General features: G+C 34.8%; 1 protein-coding gene across 3 annotated transcripts in view; it reads left to right on the forward strand.

Annotated features, from left to right (window-relative positions):
* The window catches only part of Ptpn4 (protein tyrosine phosphatase non-receptor type 4), a 189066-nt gene that overhangs the window by 146108 nt on the left and 21990 nt on the right, over positions 1-20968 (forward strand). For all 3 annotated transcript variants that reach the window (XM_077802315.1, XM_077802314.1, XM_077802316.1), the window contains 7 exons: positions 2121-2280; positions 5853-5936; positions 6030-6086; positions 11983-12139; positions 15966-16132; positions 17124-17214; positions 17388-17449. In XM_077802315.1, the coding sequence (XP_077658441.1) occupies positions 2121-2280; positions 5853-5936; positions 6030-6086; positions 11983-12139; positions 15966-16132; positions 17124-17214; positions 17388-17449 (778 nt within the window). The remainder of the gene's footprint in view (positions 1-2120; positions 2281-5852; positions 5937-6029; positions 6087-11982; positions 12140-15965; positions 16133-17123; positions 17215-17387; positions 17450-20968) is intronic.

Below are 20968 nucleotides of genomic sequence, written 5' to 3' on the forward strand. Positions count from 1 at the left end.
CTGAGATACTGGTATGCAAATGTCCAGGCCAATTGGGCACTATTGTTTACTTACTGAGTGGTTATATTTTATCAAACTAGAAAATTTCAGAACTCTTTTCCTTAGGAGAAATACACCCCACCCCCAAAAAAGCAAATTCCCTGGAAAACCATGTAATGACATCCTTCATTGTTAATCCCCATATCTACCAGGTTTCTAGTAGCCAACCTCTAAACAAGTTCCCACATCTTCTAACAGAGAATATATCCAAGGATCACTCTGTCAGTGACCTTTCTATTATCTTGGGCTAAATTATGCTGTGCTTGCAAATGAGTCAAATTTACAGGGACTTAAAACAACAAATGCTATTTCTCTCTTACGTTTGTGACTGCTTCACAGTATCTTCATGCTAGGTCTTAGGGTGACAGTAGTCCCTGTTTGAATGTGACCAGTCTCATGGCCAAGGGAAGGAAAGAAGCATAAGGAATCATGTGTTTTTTAAAGCTCCCTTCCAGAAGTAACACTTACTAGACTCGGGGTGTAGCTTAGTGGTAAAGCCCTTGCCTGGCTTGTGCAAGGCCCTGAATTTGATCCCCAACTGAAAAAAAAATTATATGTATCACTTCTGTCTACACCTTATTGGCCAAAGCAAGTCACATGGCCAAACCTGATGTGAAGCCAGGTGAGTGTAAGGAATATTTTGAAAAATGATAAAATCTAACACAGTTTTATTTTCTCAAGACTTTAAGGCCTAGTGTTAGGCATCTGTTGTCAGTCAACAAAACTGGGTAGATACTAAGTGAAGTATGTATCTGAATTCCACAGCCACAGCCATGTGGCTTGATATACAGATACACAGAGTTAAAACTCTTATCTGTACTTAGGCAATGAGATCGTAATCCTTATGTTTCCCCAGAGGGCCTCCTGCCATCTCAGAGGTAGATGATAACCTCAGTGGTGGTCAGTGCTCTTGTGGAGAACTATTTTTCCCTTTCCTGTTCTTTTATATCTTCCAAACTCAATTTCTATAGTGTCCACTTCCAAGGGAAACAAAACCTCTGGTTCCCCCTTCTGGCCTTTGTGGAAAACTCAGATAGATTTTAAGAACAATCACAGTATATATAATCTACAATTTCTACCTTGAAATTTCTCCTGTAATATCTAGTTTTTTTTTTTTATCAATTCCTGCTGCCACAAGTTGAGGGTTATGCTCCCTAATGTTAATTGTATTTTTGCTTTCTTACCTTAAATTATGTATCTGACACTTATTTCATCCAGTTTTGTCTCTTCAGTGATGATCTCTGCCCTGTTATAATCTTGTTACATTATTAAGTTACATTCCTTGAATCATGTTAAAGAAAATAGGCCAGCTAAATGCAGTGGTGCATACCTGTAATCCCAACAATTCAGAGCTGAGGGAAGATGACTGTAAGTTTGAGGCCAACCTGGATGACCTAGCTAGATCCTGACTCAAAATAAAAAGGGCCAGGGCTGTAACTCAGTTGTAGAGCACCTCTGGCTTCAAAAAAAAAAAAAAGAATAGGCCAAATATTTCAGTTGTTTTGTGTGTGGCACAGCCCGCTTCTCAGGTTTGGTTTCTCTTTGCCTACCTACCTTATTCTCTGACTAACCATGACTACACTGAAAACCTTAAAATATATATATTTTAGAAAGTTATGTGAAATGCTAAAACAAAATAACATATCTTCATAGGAATATTTTTGAAGTACATTTTATCATAATTATTTACTGATTTGGAAAAGAAATTAACTTTTCTACTTTAAAGGTAAAGTTTTTATTAAAAGTGGTACTGGGCTGGGATTGTGGCTTAGTGGTACAGCGCTCGCCTAGTAAGGGCGAGACCGGGGTTCCATCCTCAGCACCACATAAAAAAAAAAATAAAGGCATTGTGTTGTGTCCATCTATACCTAAAAAAAAATAAAATAAAATAAAATAATATTTATTTATAAAAAATAATAAAATAAAAGTGGTACTTTCAGATAATTATGGTATTTAAAGCCTGTTTCCACCTAGACATTGTAAATATTTGGGTTATTTGACTTGAACTTTTTAAAAAATGCATTTTAAAAAAATAATTGTGTGAGACAATTTCTAAAATATTTTTCCCCTTTTTTTCCTAGATCACAAGAAACACCTGAAGATGGGCAACCCCCAGCTTTACCACCTAAACAATCTAAGAAAAATAGTTGGAACCAAATTCAATACTCACATTCTCAGCAAGACCTGGAAAATCATACTAATGAAGCATTTGACATACCTTCTTCCCCTGAAAAATCTACTGTAAGAAGCTTCTTTACATATTCTCACTTTTCTTTCAATTTCTCAAATCCAAAATTGAGTTTCTTTTTGTACTTTAGCATATTTTAACTATAAATTTTATTATAGTACTTCATCTTTTTCATCATATTCTGTAGTCATAAATTATCCTTTACAAATTTTCTTTTTTCCCCTAGGCATAGAGGTGTATACCTATAATCCCAAGGCCTCAGGAGGCTGAGGCAAGAGAATTGCAAATTCTAGGCCAGCCTGAATAATTTAAAGAGACCCTGTCTCAAAATAAAATAGAACCAGGGCCAGACGTGGTGGCACATGCCTGTAAACCCAGTGATTTTAGAGGCTGAGGCAGGAGGAGCCTCAGCAACTTAGTGAGACTCTGTCTCAAAATAAAAAAGGGATGTGGCTCAGTGGTTAAGTGCCCCTGGGTTTATTCCCTAGTGGAAAGAAAGAAAGAAAGAAAATTCCTTTTTCTTTGGGGGTGGCTGGCTAATGCAAAACATATCTACACTTCCAGAACAAATGTTAATAATCCATTAATTACCACTAATTTTACTACTTACTTAGAGCAGAGACTTTATCTTTTTCATCATCTTTTGAAATTGAGTACAGGTTTTTAGAAGTATTTTAGTGCTTTTGCCTTAGAGAATATGCTTTTACCACAATAAAATGGTGAGTTGGTAGAATACCCTGGTTTATGAATTTTCATTGCTTTTTCAAGTAGATTTAAATAATCCATAAATGAGATTGTCAGTATATTTTGAGGAAATACTGTGCTCCTGAAGAAATTTTAAAACAGATAACTATTGGTGTGTTTCAGGAAACTTAAGAGACATCAAGGAATGGAATAAGATGTAAAAAAGGGAAGGACCACAGCAGATATTGGCATGTATGCCAAAAGCCTGCAGTGGCCATTACAGTCATTGCTCTATTGTTTCTTCAACCATACATCGCCTCTCACATTATCTGAAGTTGAAATTGAAAGGCAACCATTCTCTTATCCCACACTTACTGCTCCAATATCATGGATATAAAAAAATAGATGAGGGGCTGGGGATGTGGCTCAAGCGGTTGCGCACTCGCCTGGCATGTGTGCGGCCCGGGTTCGATCCTCAGCACCGAATGCCAACAAGGATGTTGTGTCCGCCAACTAAAAAAAAAAAAAAAAAAAAAAAAGTTAAAAAAATTCTCTCTCTCTCCTCTCTCACTCTCTTAAAAAAAAAAAATAGATGAAAATCCTTACAAAAACTAAAAAAGTGGGCAAGGGTTGTAGCTCAATGGTAGAGCGCTTACCTAGCATGTATGAGGCACCAGGTTCGATTCTTATTGACACATAAAAATAAGTAAATAAAAATAAAAAAGAACTCTAGTACTACCTCTGTGGTCACTTGCATATCATTTGTTCATGCATTCATTCATAGTCATTGAGGTCTTGCTGAATGCTGGGCACTTTGATGGTAGGAGATATGCAAGGACAAATAAAACATGGTCCCTGCTGTGACATAATTTATAATCTAGATTGTTTCTTTCTTTTTTTTTTTTCTTTTTTTGTACCAGGAATTGAACCCAGGTGCACTTAACCACTGAGCTACATCCCTAGCCTCTTTTTTTAATTTTTAAATTTAGAGATATAGTCTCAGTAAGTTGCTTAGGGCCTCACTAATTTGGTGAGGCTGGCTTTGAACTTGAGGATTAAATAGTAAGTAAGATATAAATAATTCAAATATATAGCATACTAATTTAAATGCTAGAGAGGAAAAATAAAGAAAGAAAGGTATTTAGGGAATTTCCAGAAGTCTTCTTACAATTTTAGATAGTTTGAACTAGGAATGAAATTTGTGATAAGCCATGTAACTATCTAATGGAATACCAGATACAAAGACAGATGTCTTAGTTCATTTTCTGTTGCTATAACTGAATACCATAGACTGGGTAATTTATAAAGAATAGAGGTTTATTTAGTTCATGGGTCTAGAGGTTGGGAAGTTTAAGGACATAGTACTTTCATCTGGTGAAGACCTTCTTGCTGCATCATATTATAGCAGAGGCCATTGCATGGCAAGGTAGATCAAGTGTGCTAGCTCAGGTCTCTTCATTTTGTAAAGCCACTAATGCCATAATAGGGGCCCCACCCTCATACATCTTCCAATCCTAATTTCCTTTCAAAGAGCTCACCTTTAAATACCATTAACATATGAATTTGGGGATTTTGTTGCTAGCATGTGAACATGTGAACTTTAGGAGGACACATTCAAACTATAGCAACAGGAGTATGATTGAGGGGCTGGGGCTCAGCGATAGAGCGCTTGCCTCCCATGTCTGAGGCCCTGGGTTCAATCCTCAGCACCACATAAAAATAAATAAACAAAATAAAGGTATTGTGTTCAACTACAACTAAATATATATATAAAAAGAATATGACTGATATAGTCAAGGGATACCAAGGGAGATAGTGTGGCTACAGAAAGAGTAGTAAAAGAGGAGATAAGCTAGATTCTCAAAGACTTCTGTTGTAAGGACTTTTTGTTTTAACCCTGAGTGAGATAGGAAGTAAATGGACATATCTGAGAAGAGAGGTAACATGATGTCCATGTAGGTTTTTATGGTATCGCTTTGGCTGTATTTCAAGTAGACTGAAAGCAGGGCAGAGGAAGAGATACTGGTTGTGAGGCATTGCAGTATTTCCATCATGTAATGGTGATTTGGACCAGGGTGATAGCAATACAGGGGATGAGAGATGACTGTCCTCTGGATGTATTTTTAAGACATGATATGCTCATGGATTAGATGTGGAGTACTACAGAAAGAAATCAAATATAATGCCAGTGTTTTTATTGAGATGTGAAAGGCTGCAGATGAAGCAGGTACAGTTAGAATGTCAGGAGCTCAGTTTAGAACGTGTTAAGTTTGAAATGTTTATTAAGAATCCTTTTGGAGATGAGGACGATTGGATATATGATTCTGGACTTGAAGGGTGAGGTCTAAGCCAGAGTTATAACATTGGCATGTAGTAGTATTTAAAACCACAAAATAGAGAAATTACCAAGAAAGTTTATGTAAATAAGAGGTTCTAGATACCAAGCCTTCCATCCTCCAATTTTAAAAAATGAAGGAACTGAAAGAAACCAGCAAAGGAGACTGAGAAAATGCAGATAGAAAGGTAGAAGGAAAAGTGGGAAAGTGAATTTATCAAATATCACAGGTAAGTCAAGTAAGATAAGGACTGAAAATTGAACCCTAGATTCAGCAATGTGAAAATCTTTGGTGTCCTTAATTAACAGTTGTGATAGATTGGTAGGGATGAAAATCTGAGAAGTAGGATGGGATTAGAGGAAATAGAGACAGGAATTTCTTTCGGTTTGCTAGTGTTCTTATTAATATAGTGGCAAGAAGGCATGAGAGAATATAACAGCAAGTTATTATTCAAAGAAATTTATTTTCTTAAACTAACATTTTGAGTAGAATTATGATTCTTTATATTCTATAGATAATAAAAGCAAATGAAAAGCATGCTTTATGTATGTCTGTAGGATAAACTATAAATGTAGAAATTTATATATTATTTTTGTCTTTTCAAGCCTAATGGTGGTATTCCACATGATAATCTTGTTCTAATCAGAATGAAACCTGATGAAAATGGAAGGTTTGGATTCAATGTAAAGGTAAGCTGGAATTTATATTGTATTCAGTTTTTACATTAAGTTGTCTTTATCTTGACAATATTTGACCAATACTTTTCTTGTTTTCTTTTCAAGGGAGGATATGATCAGAAGATGCCTGTAATTGTGTCCCGAGTAGCACCAGGAACACCTGTAAGTTATAGTATACTAGCAGCAGCTTCAAGCCAAGTTCTATAACACCAATACCAATACCTCTGTCTGTGTCTATCTTGTTCTCCCTTGATCTCTATCAGTTGTTCCTCCTGAGTCTCTACTAGGCAGAAATTACACAGCTATTACCACTATTCTAATCCTCAATTCTCGGTGGTAGGCATGAGATTTGTATATTACCAGCTCAGTAACCCAGAGGGACTAAACCTCTCAGTCTAATTTGTAAACCCCTAAGAAGTAAATCCTCAATAGATCAAGCTTGGATCAGATATCTTTGGAAAAACTGAAATTATTATTCAGAGATGCATATGAAGGTTGGGTGAAGTAGCCCCAAATTATTTAATCAATAGGAAATATTTATGTGTTTGAGATTACAGATGAAGAAATAAATGTTTGCTGAATTCTCATCTGTCATATAGAAAGTTTATAAATAACATGTAAAATAGAAAAAAGGGAAATGTTATTTAGAGATAGAGGTTAAAAAAATATTACAAAAAGATGTAGCTAAAATATTGAAAGTTGTTGCTTCTAGAGACAGGAAGATAAATGGTAAGGAGAAACACAGAAACTTTCATTTTCTCTCTCTCTCTCTCTCTCTCTCTCTCTCTCTCTCTCTCTCTCTTTCTCTCTCTCTTCTTCTTCTTCTTCTTCTTCTTCTTCTTCTTCTTCTTCTTCTTCTTCTTCTCTCTCTCTCTCTCTCTCTCTCTCTCTCTCTCTCTCTCTCTCTTCTTCCCTCCCTGTCTCTCTCCCTCTCCCTCTCTCCCTCTCCCCAGGGGGTTGAAGGGGGGGCACTTAACTATCCACATCCCTATCCCTTTTTTATATTTAGAGCCACATCCCTATCCCTTTTTTATATTTATTTAGAGACAGAGTCTCTCTGAGTTGCTTAGGATCTCACCAAGTTGAGGCTGGCTTTGAACCTTGCCAAGTTGAGGCTGCCTCAGACTCCTGAGCTGCTGGAATTACAGAAGAAATGGTTTCTAATAATCTTATAGACACAGTCAGATTTTTAAATTGTGATTAATAACTTTTCTAAAACTGATTTTTAAAATTTTAAAATTATACCTTTTGATCTGACAATTTGACTTTTAGGAATTGTTTCTAATGGAATAATTAAACTATAGAACAAAAATACACAAGAATATTCATTATGATATGAAATTGAAAAAATCAAAATATGTATCATTAAAATTAGTGGAATAAATTATGCCTTGCTTTACTGCTATTAAAATGATGCTGTGTCTCTGTAAATGCAGAAGTATATCCACAAAATGGTCTTACTGAAAATTACATTATAAATCTACATATATGTTTGAACCCAGTGTATAAAAATGTAAATTGTATAGAAAAAGTCTGGAAACATGCAAAAATGTTACTGTGTTTTGCCTGGATAATGGAATTATTGGAATTCTTGCATTTTTCTTTATTCCTTTTTTAATTGTTCAAAACATAACGATTAATATGTATTGCTCACATTATTAGAAAAGATAGTATACTTTATTTAAGTCTAAGATGTTCAGGGAACATTCTATAGATCAACACAATTCTGTGACTCCAAATTCTCTTCTTAAACTATACAAATTAGAGTTTTGTTGTCATTTTGTCATTTTATATATGCATGTTCTCTCTCTCTCTCTCTCTCTCTCTCTCTCTCACACACACACACACACACGCACACACACGCACACACACACACACACTTTTTTTCACAGCACTGGGGATTGAACCCATAATTGCTCTACCACTGAGTTATATCCTCAAGCCTTTTATTTTAAGATAGGGTCTTGCCAAGTTGCCCATTCTGGCTTCAAACTTGCAATTGTCCTGCCTCAGCCTCCTGAGTAGCCAGGATTATAGGCATGTGCCACAGGCTCATTTTATATTATTTTATTAATTTCAAGACCAACACAGTCTTTGAATTAGAAATCACATTTTTAGATGACTTGGGGGTGTTATGTCTATTGCCCATTTTGTTCTGGGGCTGTAGGTTGCCAAGAGACCAAGAAAGAAACTCAGAGATGTGATATGAAGTACAGGATTTATTAAGAAATGCTTATGGGGGAGGTTCAGTGACAAGCAGCTAGATGGATTCTTCTCCAGAAAGGCCTGTGGTGATAAGCTCAACAAGTGTACCTCTGCTTTGTCCCTGGGCAGTGCTTCTCTCTCCAAGGTGCTCTGATTGGTACCAGCTACCACAGGAGGGAAGGTATAGGTTTTATAGGTTTAGTTACAGAAGCAGAATCAGCTTAGCTTGCTTTGTCTCATTGTATGACCAGCATACCAAGGAGCAGCTGTCCTGGCATGTGTGGGAAAAAAAAAAAATGGGTTTCTACAGATAATGCTAATTTGCCCTGATTCCCAGCATACATCTCAGAGAGCCAAGTGTCCCTCAAGATAATATGTATCTGGACATCTTGGCCTAGACCCAATTTCATTGTTCCTTTTATTTCATTTGACTGGGAACAGAAGGGAGCTTTCAGGGACATTGTGTTTTATCAACCCCCTTTTCTTAAAGATGACACAAGGAGAAACAGAATTTCAAGTATTCTGATGTTTTTTTCTATTTTGGACACCTCTGAAATGGATAAATTCCAATGAAAAAAAATCATGTTTTTCTTTCTGGTCTGATAATCTTTTAGTCAGTGGCTATTGCTCCAACAAATTCATTTTAATATGTTCTTTATCTAAATTTTTAGAATCAGAATAAAATATAAATAAGAATTTATTTCTGAAAGAAGGCAGGCTAAGTATGAGTTTCCTTCAATAATAATAGGTACAGTAAGGGATACTTATAGTTATCTCTAACAAACCATCTGTTCTTTTCTACCAACTACACCATCCACAAAGTAATATAAAAAGATTGCTCTTTTTTCTACCATTAACTCCCACTCCATCTCACTTCAGGTATTCCAAAGACATTTAGAAAAACTTGGAACCAAATTGGTATGCAGAAGCATCACACTGCTAATGCAAAGAGAATATATGAAAAATGTCTTCTACTTTACTACAGAAGTAGAGAGAAAAAAGCAACTGGAGAGAATGAACATAATCTTACTTTTTTGTTTGTTTTTGTTTTTGCAGTTCTGGGGATTAAGTCCAAGGCCTTGTGCATGCTAGGCAGGCCTCTACCACTGAGCTGTCCCCAGCCCACCTTAAATTTTAATATTTCAGATTTTAAAACTTTGGATTAGTATTCTCATTTTTAGCTTCACAACAGTTCTGTGAAATAATCAAGGCAAATATCTTCTGTGTTTTCAGAATTTTAGATATCAAAGATCACATTTCATAAACAACAGAGGAAGAATTTTGACCTTTTTTTTTTTTTTTCCAATTCTAGGAATTGAACCTCTAGGCCTCATGCATGCCAAGCAAACTCTCTACCACTGAGCCACATCCCAAGCCCCAACTTCGACTGTACTTAGAACAAATCAGTGACAACCTTGTTGGATTTTATGGAATTTGTGAATTAGTGAATTCTGAGTAGTTGTGCTTTTTTTTTTTTTTTTTTTTTTTGTTTGTTTGTTTGGTACTGGGGATTGAATCCAGGGAGGCTTAGCCTCTGGGCCATATCCCCACCTCTTTTTATATTTTGTTTAGAGACAAAGTTTTGCTAGTTGCTAGGGCCTTACGAAGTTGCTGAGGTTGGCTTTGAACTCATGAACCTCCTGCCTCAGCCTCCCGAGCCCCTGGGATTACAGGCATGCACCACTTCACCCAACCTTGCTGTCATTTCTTACTGCCTTTGTCACAGGAGTTTCCCTTTTTTGTTAAGGTACTGCCTCATTTTTCCTTCTCTACTTTTATCTGTCATCCTTTATATTTGACTCTCATGTTTTTATTGCTCTGTTCCCAGAACACAATCTTCATAGTTCTGCTTCTATTTTTCTTATATCTTTTATCTTAATTACTGGCTTGTTTTCTCAATAAAGTGTGTACAAGTAATCTTCACTTTGCACAGTAGTGCAGGACAATGTGTGATGAAATCATGGAGTAATCTTGATTAGTTGGAACAATTACAGTCATCCCACAACTTTTATTTTTTTTTTGTCTAAACATTCAAATCTCTTCCTGTTTCTTACAAAAGTATAGATAAATGAGAAAATATTAAAACTAATAAATGATTTAGTATCCTGTGATTCAAAACATCAGAAATATTGAGATTTAAAATGTTTTCTTTATGAAAGCATAGCACAATCTCATAAAGTACTTACCTCCTTCTTGTTATAAAACTTTTTGTACAGAGTGAGCATTTCTTCTTGCCTTGATAATTATCTTTTTAGATTTCCTTTAACATTTTATACTTTGAACTTTGAGTGTTTTTATTCTCTTAACTTCATTTATGTTCAATTCAAATTTCATTTCCAGGATTAATCAAATTTCATTTCTTTGCTCATCTTTTTTGGTCAATTCCCTCTTTAGATTATCCATTTTTGTATGGCTTAATCACTGAAAGGAAGGAGGAGCCAAAACTACATGCTTTACTTTCTGTGCATGTAAAGAATGACAGATATGCATTGACATATCATTCAGATTTTGAAAGAAGGGATGTGGCCAGGCACAGTGGCGCACACCTGTGATCCCAGTGGCTTGGGAGGCTGAGGCAAGAGGATTGTGAGTTCAAAGCCAGCCCCAGCAATTTACCAAGGCCCTAAGCAACTTAGCTAGACCCCATCTCAAAGTAAAAAATTTTATAAGGGGACGGGGATTGGGGTCGTGCTTCTGTGATTAAGCACCCCAGGGCTTAATCCCTGGTACCAAAAAAAAAAAAAAATGATCTGATTGGCCACTCATCATAATATATGTCTTTATCTATGTAGAGATTTTTGGACTGAGAACCTTACAGTGAAGTTTTTATTTATGCATTATCCACAAGTAACACATGGTAACTAAAATTTAAACCATGTTGTTGGGGGACTGGTGTCGTTTAAACCATGGTAACTGAAATTTCTATGTATATAGACAATATAAAGTTAGAGCTGCATGTGTATATGTACTTTTAAACCTTTAGTTTTATCTGTATCTCTAGGCACATAATAGGTCATCAGGAAGGAAGAAGGGGAAGAAATAGTATCTCCATGAGAAAATTAGGTTTCTAAGCCAGATGTAGCGTCCCATGCCTGTAATCCCAGTGACTTGGGAGGCTGAGGCAGGAGGATCACAAGTTTTAGAACAGCCCAGGCAACTTTGTGAGACCCTCTCTAAAAATTTTAGAAAGCCGGAGGATGCGGGTAAAGTGCCCCTGAGTTCTATCCCCAGTACAATAAACAAAACAACAACAACAACAACAACCTCTATGTTTCTACTTTTTAAAATTGATGAATGAGAGCTAGGATTGTGGCTCAGTGGTAGACTGCTTGCCTAGTATGTGTGAGGCACTGGGTTTGATCTTCAGCACCACATAAAAATAAATACATAAAAATAAAAATAAAGATATCATGGGCTGGGGTTGTGGCTTAGGGGTAGAGCACTTGCCTCGCATGTGTGAGGCACTGGGTTCAATCCTCAGCACCACATATAAATAAATTAAATAAAGGTATTGTGTTCATATACAACTAAAAAATATTTTTAAAAATTAAGGTATCATGTCCATCTACAACTAAAGAAAATATTTTAAAAATTGATGGTTGAGGGCTGGGCTTGTGGCTTAGTGGCAGAGCATTGTGCTGCTTAGCATGTGTGAGGCACTGAGTTTGATTCTCAGCACCACATACAAATAAATAAAATAAACGTCCATTGACAACTAAAAAGAATTTTTTTTAAATGATGAATGAGTGCATAGATGCTTTTGGTTTTCCTGTTCTGAATTCTATAAAAATAAAACCCAGTACTTCCAGAAAGTCACATGCAAATCTGAAACCTTACTTGCCTTTTATTACAGGCTGACCTCTGTGTCCCTCGATTGAATGAAGGGGACCAAGTTGTACTAATTAATGGTCGGGACATTACAGAACATACCCATGATCAAGTTGTCCTATTTATTAAAGCTAGCTGTGAAAGACATTCTGGGGAACTCGTGCTTCTAGTTCGACCCAATGGTAAGTACTCTATGCAATACTGGCTATTTGTCATAATTAGTTACTCTTTATTACTGGACATAACAGCCAGAGTGGGCTTTTAAAACACAAATCATGTCAGTTTCCTGATCAAAGCACAATGGCCTCCATTCATACTTGGAGAAAAATCCAAATTCTTGGTTTCCTTACTTCTTTACTCATCTTGCTCACTCTCCTCTATTCTACTACACTCAGTGGCTTTCTTTTCTTTCTTTTTTCTTTTTTCTTTTTTTTTCCTCCTATACTGACTTTCTATTTCTTTTTTTTTTAATTTATTTATTTTAATTAGGTATATATGACAGCAGAATGCATTTTAATTTATTACACACGATTGCAGCACAACTTTACATTTCTGTGGTTATATACTATGTAGCAGCTTCCTGTTTCTTAAATATTCTGATCTATTTTAGGGTTTTCATGTTTGCTGTTCCCTCTGCCTGATAAACTATTTTTTTGTTTTTTATTTTATTTGTTCTTTTTAGATATATATGACATTAGAGTATATTTTGACACATACATACAGGGAGTTTAACTTATTCTAATTAGTAATCCCATTCTTGCAGTTGTACATGATGGAGTTTTACTGGTCACGGATTCATATGTGAACATAGGAAAGTTATGTCCAATTCATTCTGCCATCTTTTCTATTCCCATTCCCCCCCCCCTTCATTCCCTTTTGTCAGAATTCACATATCAGAGAGAACGTTCAACCTTTGGTTTTTGGGGATTGTCTTTTTTCACTTAGCATAATAGTCTCCAGTTTCATCCATTCTGATAAACTATTCTTGATTTTTGTATGACTTTTGCCCTCACTTTATTCAGGTCTCTGCTAAAAGGTCATCTCAGAAAGGCTTTCTGTTTCTTAATCTATCATTAAAATAGCTTTCCACTTCCCCTAATTAGTTTAGTAGTAGTATTAAGTACCCAGTAAATTCTCAGTAGATGCATGAATAAATTTTGAATTCTGTTCCACTCCTAGAAAATTCCATAATAATCTCTAGTTTAAACAATTTGTGTTTTTAAATCTTGTCTAACTTTTCAGTAGATAATGTGCACTTGCCTAATCATATCATCTACTTATCTGGACTTGTTAATTCATAACCACAGATTCCTAGGTTTGAAGAAATGTCAGACCTCATAAGTTCTAGCCCCTTTGCCAATTGCACAGGTCTCTTCTACAGCAGCCTCAAAAACATCCTATCAATGTAGAGTACTTAGTGGTTGCTGAAGCAGTATATTCCGCCTTTACATAGTTTGAATTGTAAATTGAATTAAAGTTTATCTTCCTTTAATCCCTTCATTATTAATTCTATCATTTAATTCTATCATGCAGAATAAGTTTTAATCTCTCTTCCTTCAATTTTTTTGGCAAGAGCTAATTTTACCAAAAATACCCTCCATGGTCACCAATTTAACAGTCACAGAGCCTGGAGCCATTGTTCATAGGGCATTGTTTTTAAGTTTCAAGAAAAAATTCCTATGTAATAGCATTGAACATATTCTTCTAGTTTTGTTCTGAACCTATTGTCCAGCACACCCAACCCTACAAAATTTTGCCAAGTTTTTTTTTTTTTTATTAAAAAATAAAACAGAGCTGGGGATGTGGCTCAAGCAGTAGCGCGCTCACCTGGCATGCGCGGGTCACTGGGTTCAATCCTCAACACCACATAAAAATAAAGATGTTGTGTCCACCGAAAACTAAAAAATGAATTAAAATTTTTTTAAAAAACCTCTCAATCTCTCGGATAAAACCAGGCACCTTAGGGACTGGGGTTGTGACTCAGTGGTGGAACATTACCTAGCATGTGTGAGGCACTGGGTTCAATTCTCAGCACCATATAAAAATAAATAAATAAAGATATTGTGTCTAACTACAACTTAAAAAATTAAAAAATATTAAGTTTTTTAAAGAAGGCACTTTAATTTTATCTTCTCTACTTTGACTTCTCTATTCATAGTCAGTTATAAGGACTTACACAGATCATTCTATCTTGGTTTTTCAAAAAACTTGTTTATTTAGACCTGGTACTGAGGTGACTTATTCATTTCTAGGCATTTTCTGTCACTTAAAGCTTCCTAAGTTTTATACCAAGAATACTGTTCTTTGAATTTTACTTACTCTGTTTTTTCTTGATAATATCTCCTAAAGAACTTAAAAATAATGTGATTTTTAAACTTTCTATGTACATAGGCTCTTTTGTATGCTCTCATTTAATCCTCATGGCCATCCAGTGTGATAGTTGAAAATAATCCTCATTTTAAAATTGAATACACTTTGGTACAAGACATTCAGTTTTCTGTTCATGGATTCATGACTAGTGCAGAGCCAAAATATGAGCAAAAGCCCATATGATGGCAAAGACATGGCCTTCTTGAAATTTCAAATTGCCTGATTTACACTTTAATTTATGAGAGAAATCCACCTTTCTTGCAAAATGTTAGATTTTTAAAAAATATTTTTTAGTTATAGATGGATGCAATATCTTTATTTTGTTTATTTTTATGTGGCGCTGAGGATCGAACTCAGTACCTCATATGTGCAAAGAAAGCACTCTGACACTGAGCCACAACCCTAGCCCAAAATGTTAAATCTTTCTAACATTGTTTTGTAGTCAAAATCTGGGCCAGGACCTCTATTCATTTTCACTGTGGGTCCATCATGTCCATTTGAACTTAAAACAACTTATAATCAAAATTAAGTATGCTTACCAAGAATGTGCTTTTTATTTTCTGATCTTTTTCCCTCTAAGTCTTATTTCTTCTTAGGTAAACTAGTCTCTTTTTTTGTTGTTGTTGTTTTGTTTTGTCTTTGTGTTCTTCATTTCAGAAATTTATTTTTATCAAAAAATGCATACATATCTGAGAAGGAACCAGGTCTCCAGACAAGAGTAGCAGAGGTCTCAGCCTTGACTCCATATTTTAGAAAGCTTTTCTCTGTCTTTTCTTTAGCCATGTTCCTTCCAACAGGGTCAGGATTTTGCAAGGCCGAGAAGATATGTCAAGCCATCACCTCTAACTTATCTCTCCTTTCTTAAACACTCTTTTTACCCCTCAATTATTTGTCCAAATAACCCTGAAGCCACTTCTTAGGCCTTTGTAAGCATTTTCCACAGTCTCATTTCTCCCAACTGTGGATCTTGTGATATGTGTTCTCAGGGCAGCAAGGTAATTAAGATCAGTAAGTAGTTAGACAAGTAGTGAAGACAAAGCACACATGTGGGCCAGGATGTTTACATGTGTGTTTATAGGTCCCCATGTTATGGAATGGGGCTAAGAAGGTGAAAAGAAATAGTGTATTCTATAGGCTTAGGGTCTAGGTACTGAATCTGCTCATACTATCATGACCATGGATTCTGATTTAGAATTCTCTTTTTAAATCTGGCATCTCAGATTATTTTGTTGCTGTGTCAAGGAAAAAAGATAGAGCATATATTGCTTATCACTTTGTCCAATATATTTGTAACTTACATTTAGACATTTGTCATATGAACTTCTATTTGTATTCTTGTCCTCAGTCCCCACAATTTAAGAATAGGTCTATTCATAGCTACATCTTAGCAGCATCATTTTTTTTCCTTGATGTTTCTTCAAGTTACAGACATTTTTAGGCTTCTGGACAAAATCCTTTGTTTCCCCCACAGGTGCAGAAAAGCCCTTCAATTTCACAGCCACTCAGTTCCCACACCCTACATCAGATTAATATAATTAGTCAAAGTGAATTATTTTCTGACAAAAAACTGAAGAGCATATCTAATTCTTATAATGATTTACATTAAGATTTCTATGTGCATTTTTTGTTTTGTTTTAGCTGTGTATGATGTAGTGGAAGAAAAACTAGAAAATGAACCAGACTTCCAGTACATTCCTGAGAAAGCCCCACTAGATAGTGTCCATCAAGATGACCATTCCCTGCGGGAGTCAATGGTCCAGCTAGCTGAGGGGCTTATTACTGGAACGGTCCTGACACAATTTGATGTGAGTGATATCATTGTACAGAAAAAGTGTTTGCCCATATTTTCTAATTAGTCTCATGGTTTCTAACTGCCTAATCTACTTTCCATTATAATTTAGAAATAAAATGGTATCCTTAGAAATGTCTGATAATAAGAAGTTCCAAAACACAATTTTTTAAAAAATTGTTCCCATAATAATTAAGTTATGATTATATAAGTACAGGTTTGTTTTTAAAAAGAGGCATAAAGGAATTTTATATCTATATCATCAGACTACATTTTTTTTCAATAATTAAGCATCTGTTTTTATGAAAAGTAGAAGATGAAGATAAGCTATTACAGACTTTAAAATTATGAATTAAAGGAAAAATAACCTGCTTTGAAGTTTATACCTTGTTATATTTAATCTTTTTCTAACTTTGATCAGTGCAGTCCTTAAAACTCTTAAATAGATTGCTGAATCAGAAGAACATGAATGCTTCTTCAGTACTTATAATCTGTATTTTGATTAGTAAGCATACAGAGGGTTTTTAAATGCTTTGCTAAGAGTATGTGAACTTAATTTGCTTAATTTAGGAAAAGCAGGAGGTTTTTAATGTTTTTTAAAATGGCCATTATGAGTATTTATTGCTCTGAAGTATGAGTCATGTGTTTGTAATGATAAAACATTAAAGACACATGTCGGTTTTTTAAGTCTTGGTTCATGTGCTGCAAACACCTCCAAATTAAATGAAAGTCAAGTGTCCTCTGCAGATGTGGTACTTAAAATTTTAGGTACTATTGCTGTATACAAAATTGTTTTTATCTGTTTTTTAAAAATATCATATATTTAATTCTTCTCAGAACTACATAATTCAGCTTTCAAATTCTGGTTCAATACTCTAATAGGCCCAGGTACATCATTATGTAGATGAAGTATTCAAAGGAAAAAAATCTATTTCCTTAAAGTACAGAAACAATTCTAAAAAATAAAACAAGTTGTTGGACTGAAGATTTTTTTTCTTTTTTTATAGCAACTGTATCGTAAAAAACCTGGAATGACAATGTCTTGTGCCAAATTACCTCAGAATATTTCCAAAAATAGATACAGAGACATTTCGCCTTGTGAGTATCTATAATCTTTCCTAAATTTGATCTTTTTAACATAACTTTATTAGAACATTGTTTCTAGACTGGGGGTTTAGCTCAGTGGTAGAGCATGTGCAAGGCCCTGGGTTCAATTCCAGCACCAAAGCAAACAACAGAACAAAAACATTATTTCTTTTGAATTTTTACAGATGATGCTACACGGGTCATTTTAAAAGGTAATGAAGACTACATCAATGCAAACTATATAAATGTAAGTTGTTTTTTTAAAAATTATGTCTTTGTATTTGAAATAATAGGGACCACTCTAAGCTTTGGGATAAGGAATCTAACTTAGATGGAATATTTAAACTTGCAAATATTAAAACAATATTATAAAAGAAATGTTGAATAGTTTGATGTTGGTATATTAGTATATACATTGAACATTGAAATACACTACTTCAGTTCAGAGATAGATAACCTAAATGTTAAAACTTTTTATGCTAAATGTAGCCTTTTAAATCATTGGGAATACAACAGTCTATCTGAAATTTGGTGAACTGTCTAGAATTTACAATTGTAAGAAAGATTCTTTGCCCCCAGTTGAAGAGAAAAAAAGGATCACTCCTATTTTTTCTTAACTTTGTAATATAGAAATTTTCAAAGGTATAAAGTTAGAGCAAAACATAAAATGAAGGACTGAGGATGTGTAGCTCAATGGTAGAGCACTTGCCTAATGTGCGAGGCCCTGGATTTAATTTCCCACACCATTAAAAAAAGATAAAAGTAAAATGAACCTTCATATACACATCTCTCAGCTTCAGCAGTTGTCAGTTCAGGGCCAATCTTGTTTCACCTATATCCCCACATTCAGATTGTTTGAGCTAAATCTGTATGTCATATCATTCTATGAATACCTATTCATCTCTTGATGCTGACATCTTTTGAAATACATCAAAATGTAAGTGTTAAAAACAGAACCATGAAAGTCCTTGAGAGAAATAATGAGAGAATTCTTTAATATTTCAGAAAGGGGGAGGTTTTATAAGCTTAGATACATGTCTAATCTATAAAAAAAATATTGATGAATTTGGCAGTGTAAAATTTGTAATGTTTGGTATGCTTAAAAAGTACTAAAATCTAGTTATGCCCTGAATTTTTAAAATGCTAGAAAAGGCTTATTTCTTAAATATAGAAGAGCTCTATAAACGATTAAGAAGAATAAAGACTTGAAGTGAGCCATGGTGGCACATGCCTATCATCACAACAACTCAGAAGGCTAAAGGCAAGAGGAACACATTCTTGAGGCTAGCCTAGACAATTTAGCAAGACCCTGTCTCAAAATAAAAAAGGGCCAAGAATATATAGCTCTGTGGTAAAGCACCCCTGGATTAAATTCTCAGTAACCTAAAAAATAAAGAAGGACTAGAGATGTAGTTAATGGTAAGGCACCACAGGATTCAATCCCCAGTACCAAAAATAAATAAATACATATATACATACATAATACTTGGATGAGATTAATCAAATTATGTTATATAGCACAATGAATCCCACTATTATGTATAAGTATAGTGCACTAATAAATAAAGATGTGCACTTAAAGATGGAAAAAAGAGAGAGAAAATGGGCCTGGCATGGTTGTATACACCTGTAATCCCAGTGACTCAGAAGGTTGAGGCAGGAGGATCCCAAGTTCAAATCCAGCCTTAGAAAAATGATTATTAAAGTAAACGTAGAACATAGAAAATTCAAAGAAAAGGAAATGCAGATGATGTTTTAAATTTCACAGCAATTTTCAAATACAAAAGTAGAATGGTATGAAGAGTCCTCTATGTTATCAGCTTCAGGAACTTTCAAAAGATGGCTAGTCTGATTTCATCTGAGCAGTACCCTCTAAAATTTTTAAGCCCACTTTGTCAATTCTGAGTATTTGAAGTAGTTGAAGTTTTTGTAAATATTGAATTAGTGAATACTGAGTCATTGCTTCTAGAGCAATTATTGAATTAGGATTCAAATATAAGCCAAATCACAACATTTTCATCATAACTTTGTTGCCATTTAAGGTATTTTATTAAATATATAATTAATTCATTGACACTGAACCTATAGCCCATAGTACTGCTGTAACTCATGCCTGAAGAATACTAATCTAAATATTCTCCATTGGGCATAAAAAAAACATGCAAAAAAAGTGCAAAGCATTCCTAGGAACACTACATAGTAGTGTTGTGCATTTATAAACAGAGAAATCACCAACAAAAAGCACCTAATGAAAAATATGGCAGTGTATAGCATGCAGAATGATTACTTGTTTACAGATACGACGGCAGAAAGAGGAAGGCACCGAGTTGTTTTGTTTGATATCAGTTGGAAATATGCCTATCTTGTGACTCAGATGTTTCACAACTCTGAACATGCTTACAGGTGACCAAGAAAGCACCTCAACTTTTCGAAAGTTACATATAAATTTCAGCAAGAAGTCAAATTTACAAATACAGAATCTGTGACTCAGGATTGGCTGCTTTAATGTGTACTTCTGATAAGGATTGTTTTATTTTATTTTAGCAAAACCACAATACCATTGTAACACTTAGAACTGAGTTAAACAAAAAAGTATATTCAGCTTAATTTTTTAAAAAGTAAAAGTACAAATGGAAACTGCAGGGAAGCTGGGTGTGGTGATGCACACCTGTAATCCCAGCAACCCAAGAGTAAAGCAGGTAGATCACAAATTTAAGCCCAGCCTCAGCAACCAAGCAAGGCCCTAAGCAACTTAGTGAAAACTGTCTCAAAATAAAAAATAAAAAGACTAGGGTTGTGGATCAGTGATTAAGTGCTACTGGGTTCAATCTCTAGTGCCAAAGAAAAGAAGAAAAAAGAAACTGCAAGGAATTCCTGGGTTTGTTTGTTTGTTTTATTTTATTGTTTTTTTACCTATGAGACTGAAAAATCAAAAAGTTTGATGATATCATATAGATGTAGAATAATATTATACTGCCATTTTTAAATAGCTTTACAGAACAAAAAGGAAGATAGTTTTAACATTGGTGTGTTGTATGCAGAATATATCTGAAAGCGTAGATCACAAATAAGAAAAAAAGGGCTGGGGGTGTAACTCAGTAGTAGAGCACTTGCCTAGCATGTGTGAGGCACTGGGTTGAAATCTCAACATATAAATAAATAAATACAGGCCCATTGACAACTAAAAAAAAGAAATGAGAAAAAAGATTACCCTCCTGGATTGCCCTATTAGGATGTTGCATCCTAAAGGCTGGGATGGAAGGCAGACTTCTTTTTCTATTCACCCTTTGGTATGCTTTGAATTTCAATTTGGTATGCACATATATCACCTTTATTTTTTTTCCAACCTCAAATGTAGTATGATTCTTTTCTCAAATATTTGACTCATTCTGAAAAATTTTAAATACCTTTTAATACCCTTTAAATTGTTATATATGTAAAATCCAAGCTATAACAAATGGCAGGGCTTTGCTTCCTCACAAGATTACAAATATGTTGTTTACAGGTAAATCTTTTTTAATTATTCACTAACTCTCTGCATTTGAAACAAGGTTCTCTCTCAAGCTACTTTTACAACCATGCTAGTGTATTTAAATCCTGCTTTCCATTAATTAAAAGGTAAATATGTATAACTATTGGATATTGCTAAGAAATTTCTTCCACGATACTGATAAAGATTGTTTTACTGCTGGGCACAGTGGCACACAACTAAAATCCCAGGGACTTGGGAGACAGGAGGATTGCAAGTTCGAGGCCAGCCTCAGCA

Source organism: Urocitellus parryii, chromosome 1, assembly GCF_045843805.1.
Source record: "Urocitellus parryii isolate mUroPar1 chromosome 1, mUroPar1.hap1, whole genome shotgun sequence".
Lineage (NCBI taxonomy): Eukaryota > Metazoa > Chordata > Mammalia > Rodentia > Sciuridae > Urocitellus > Urocitellus parryii.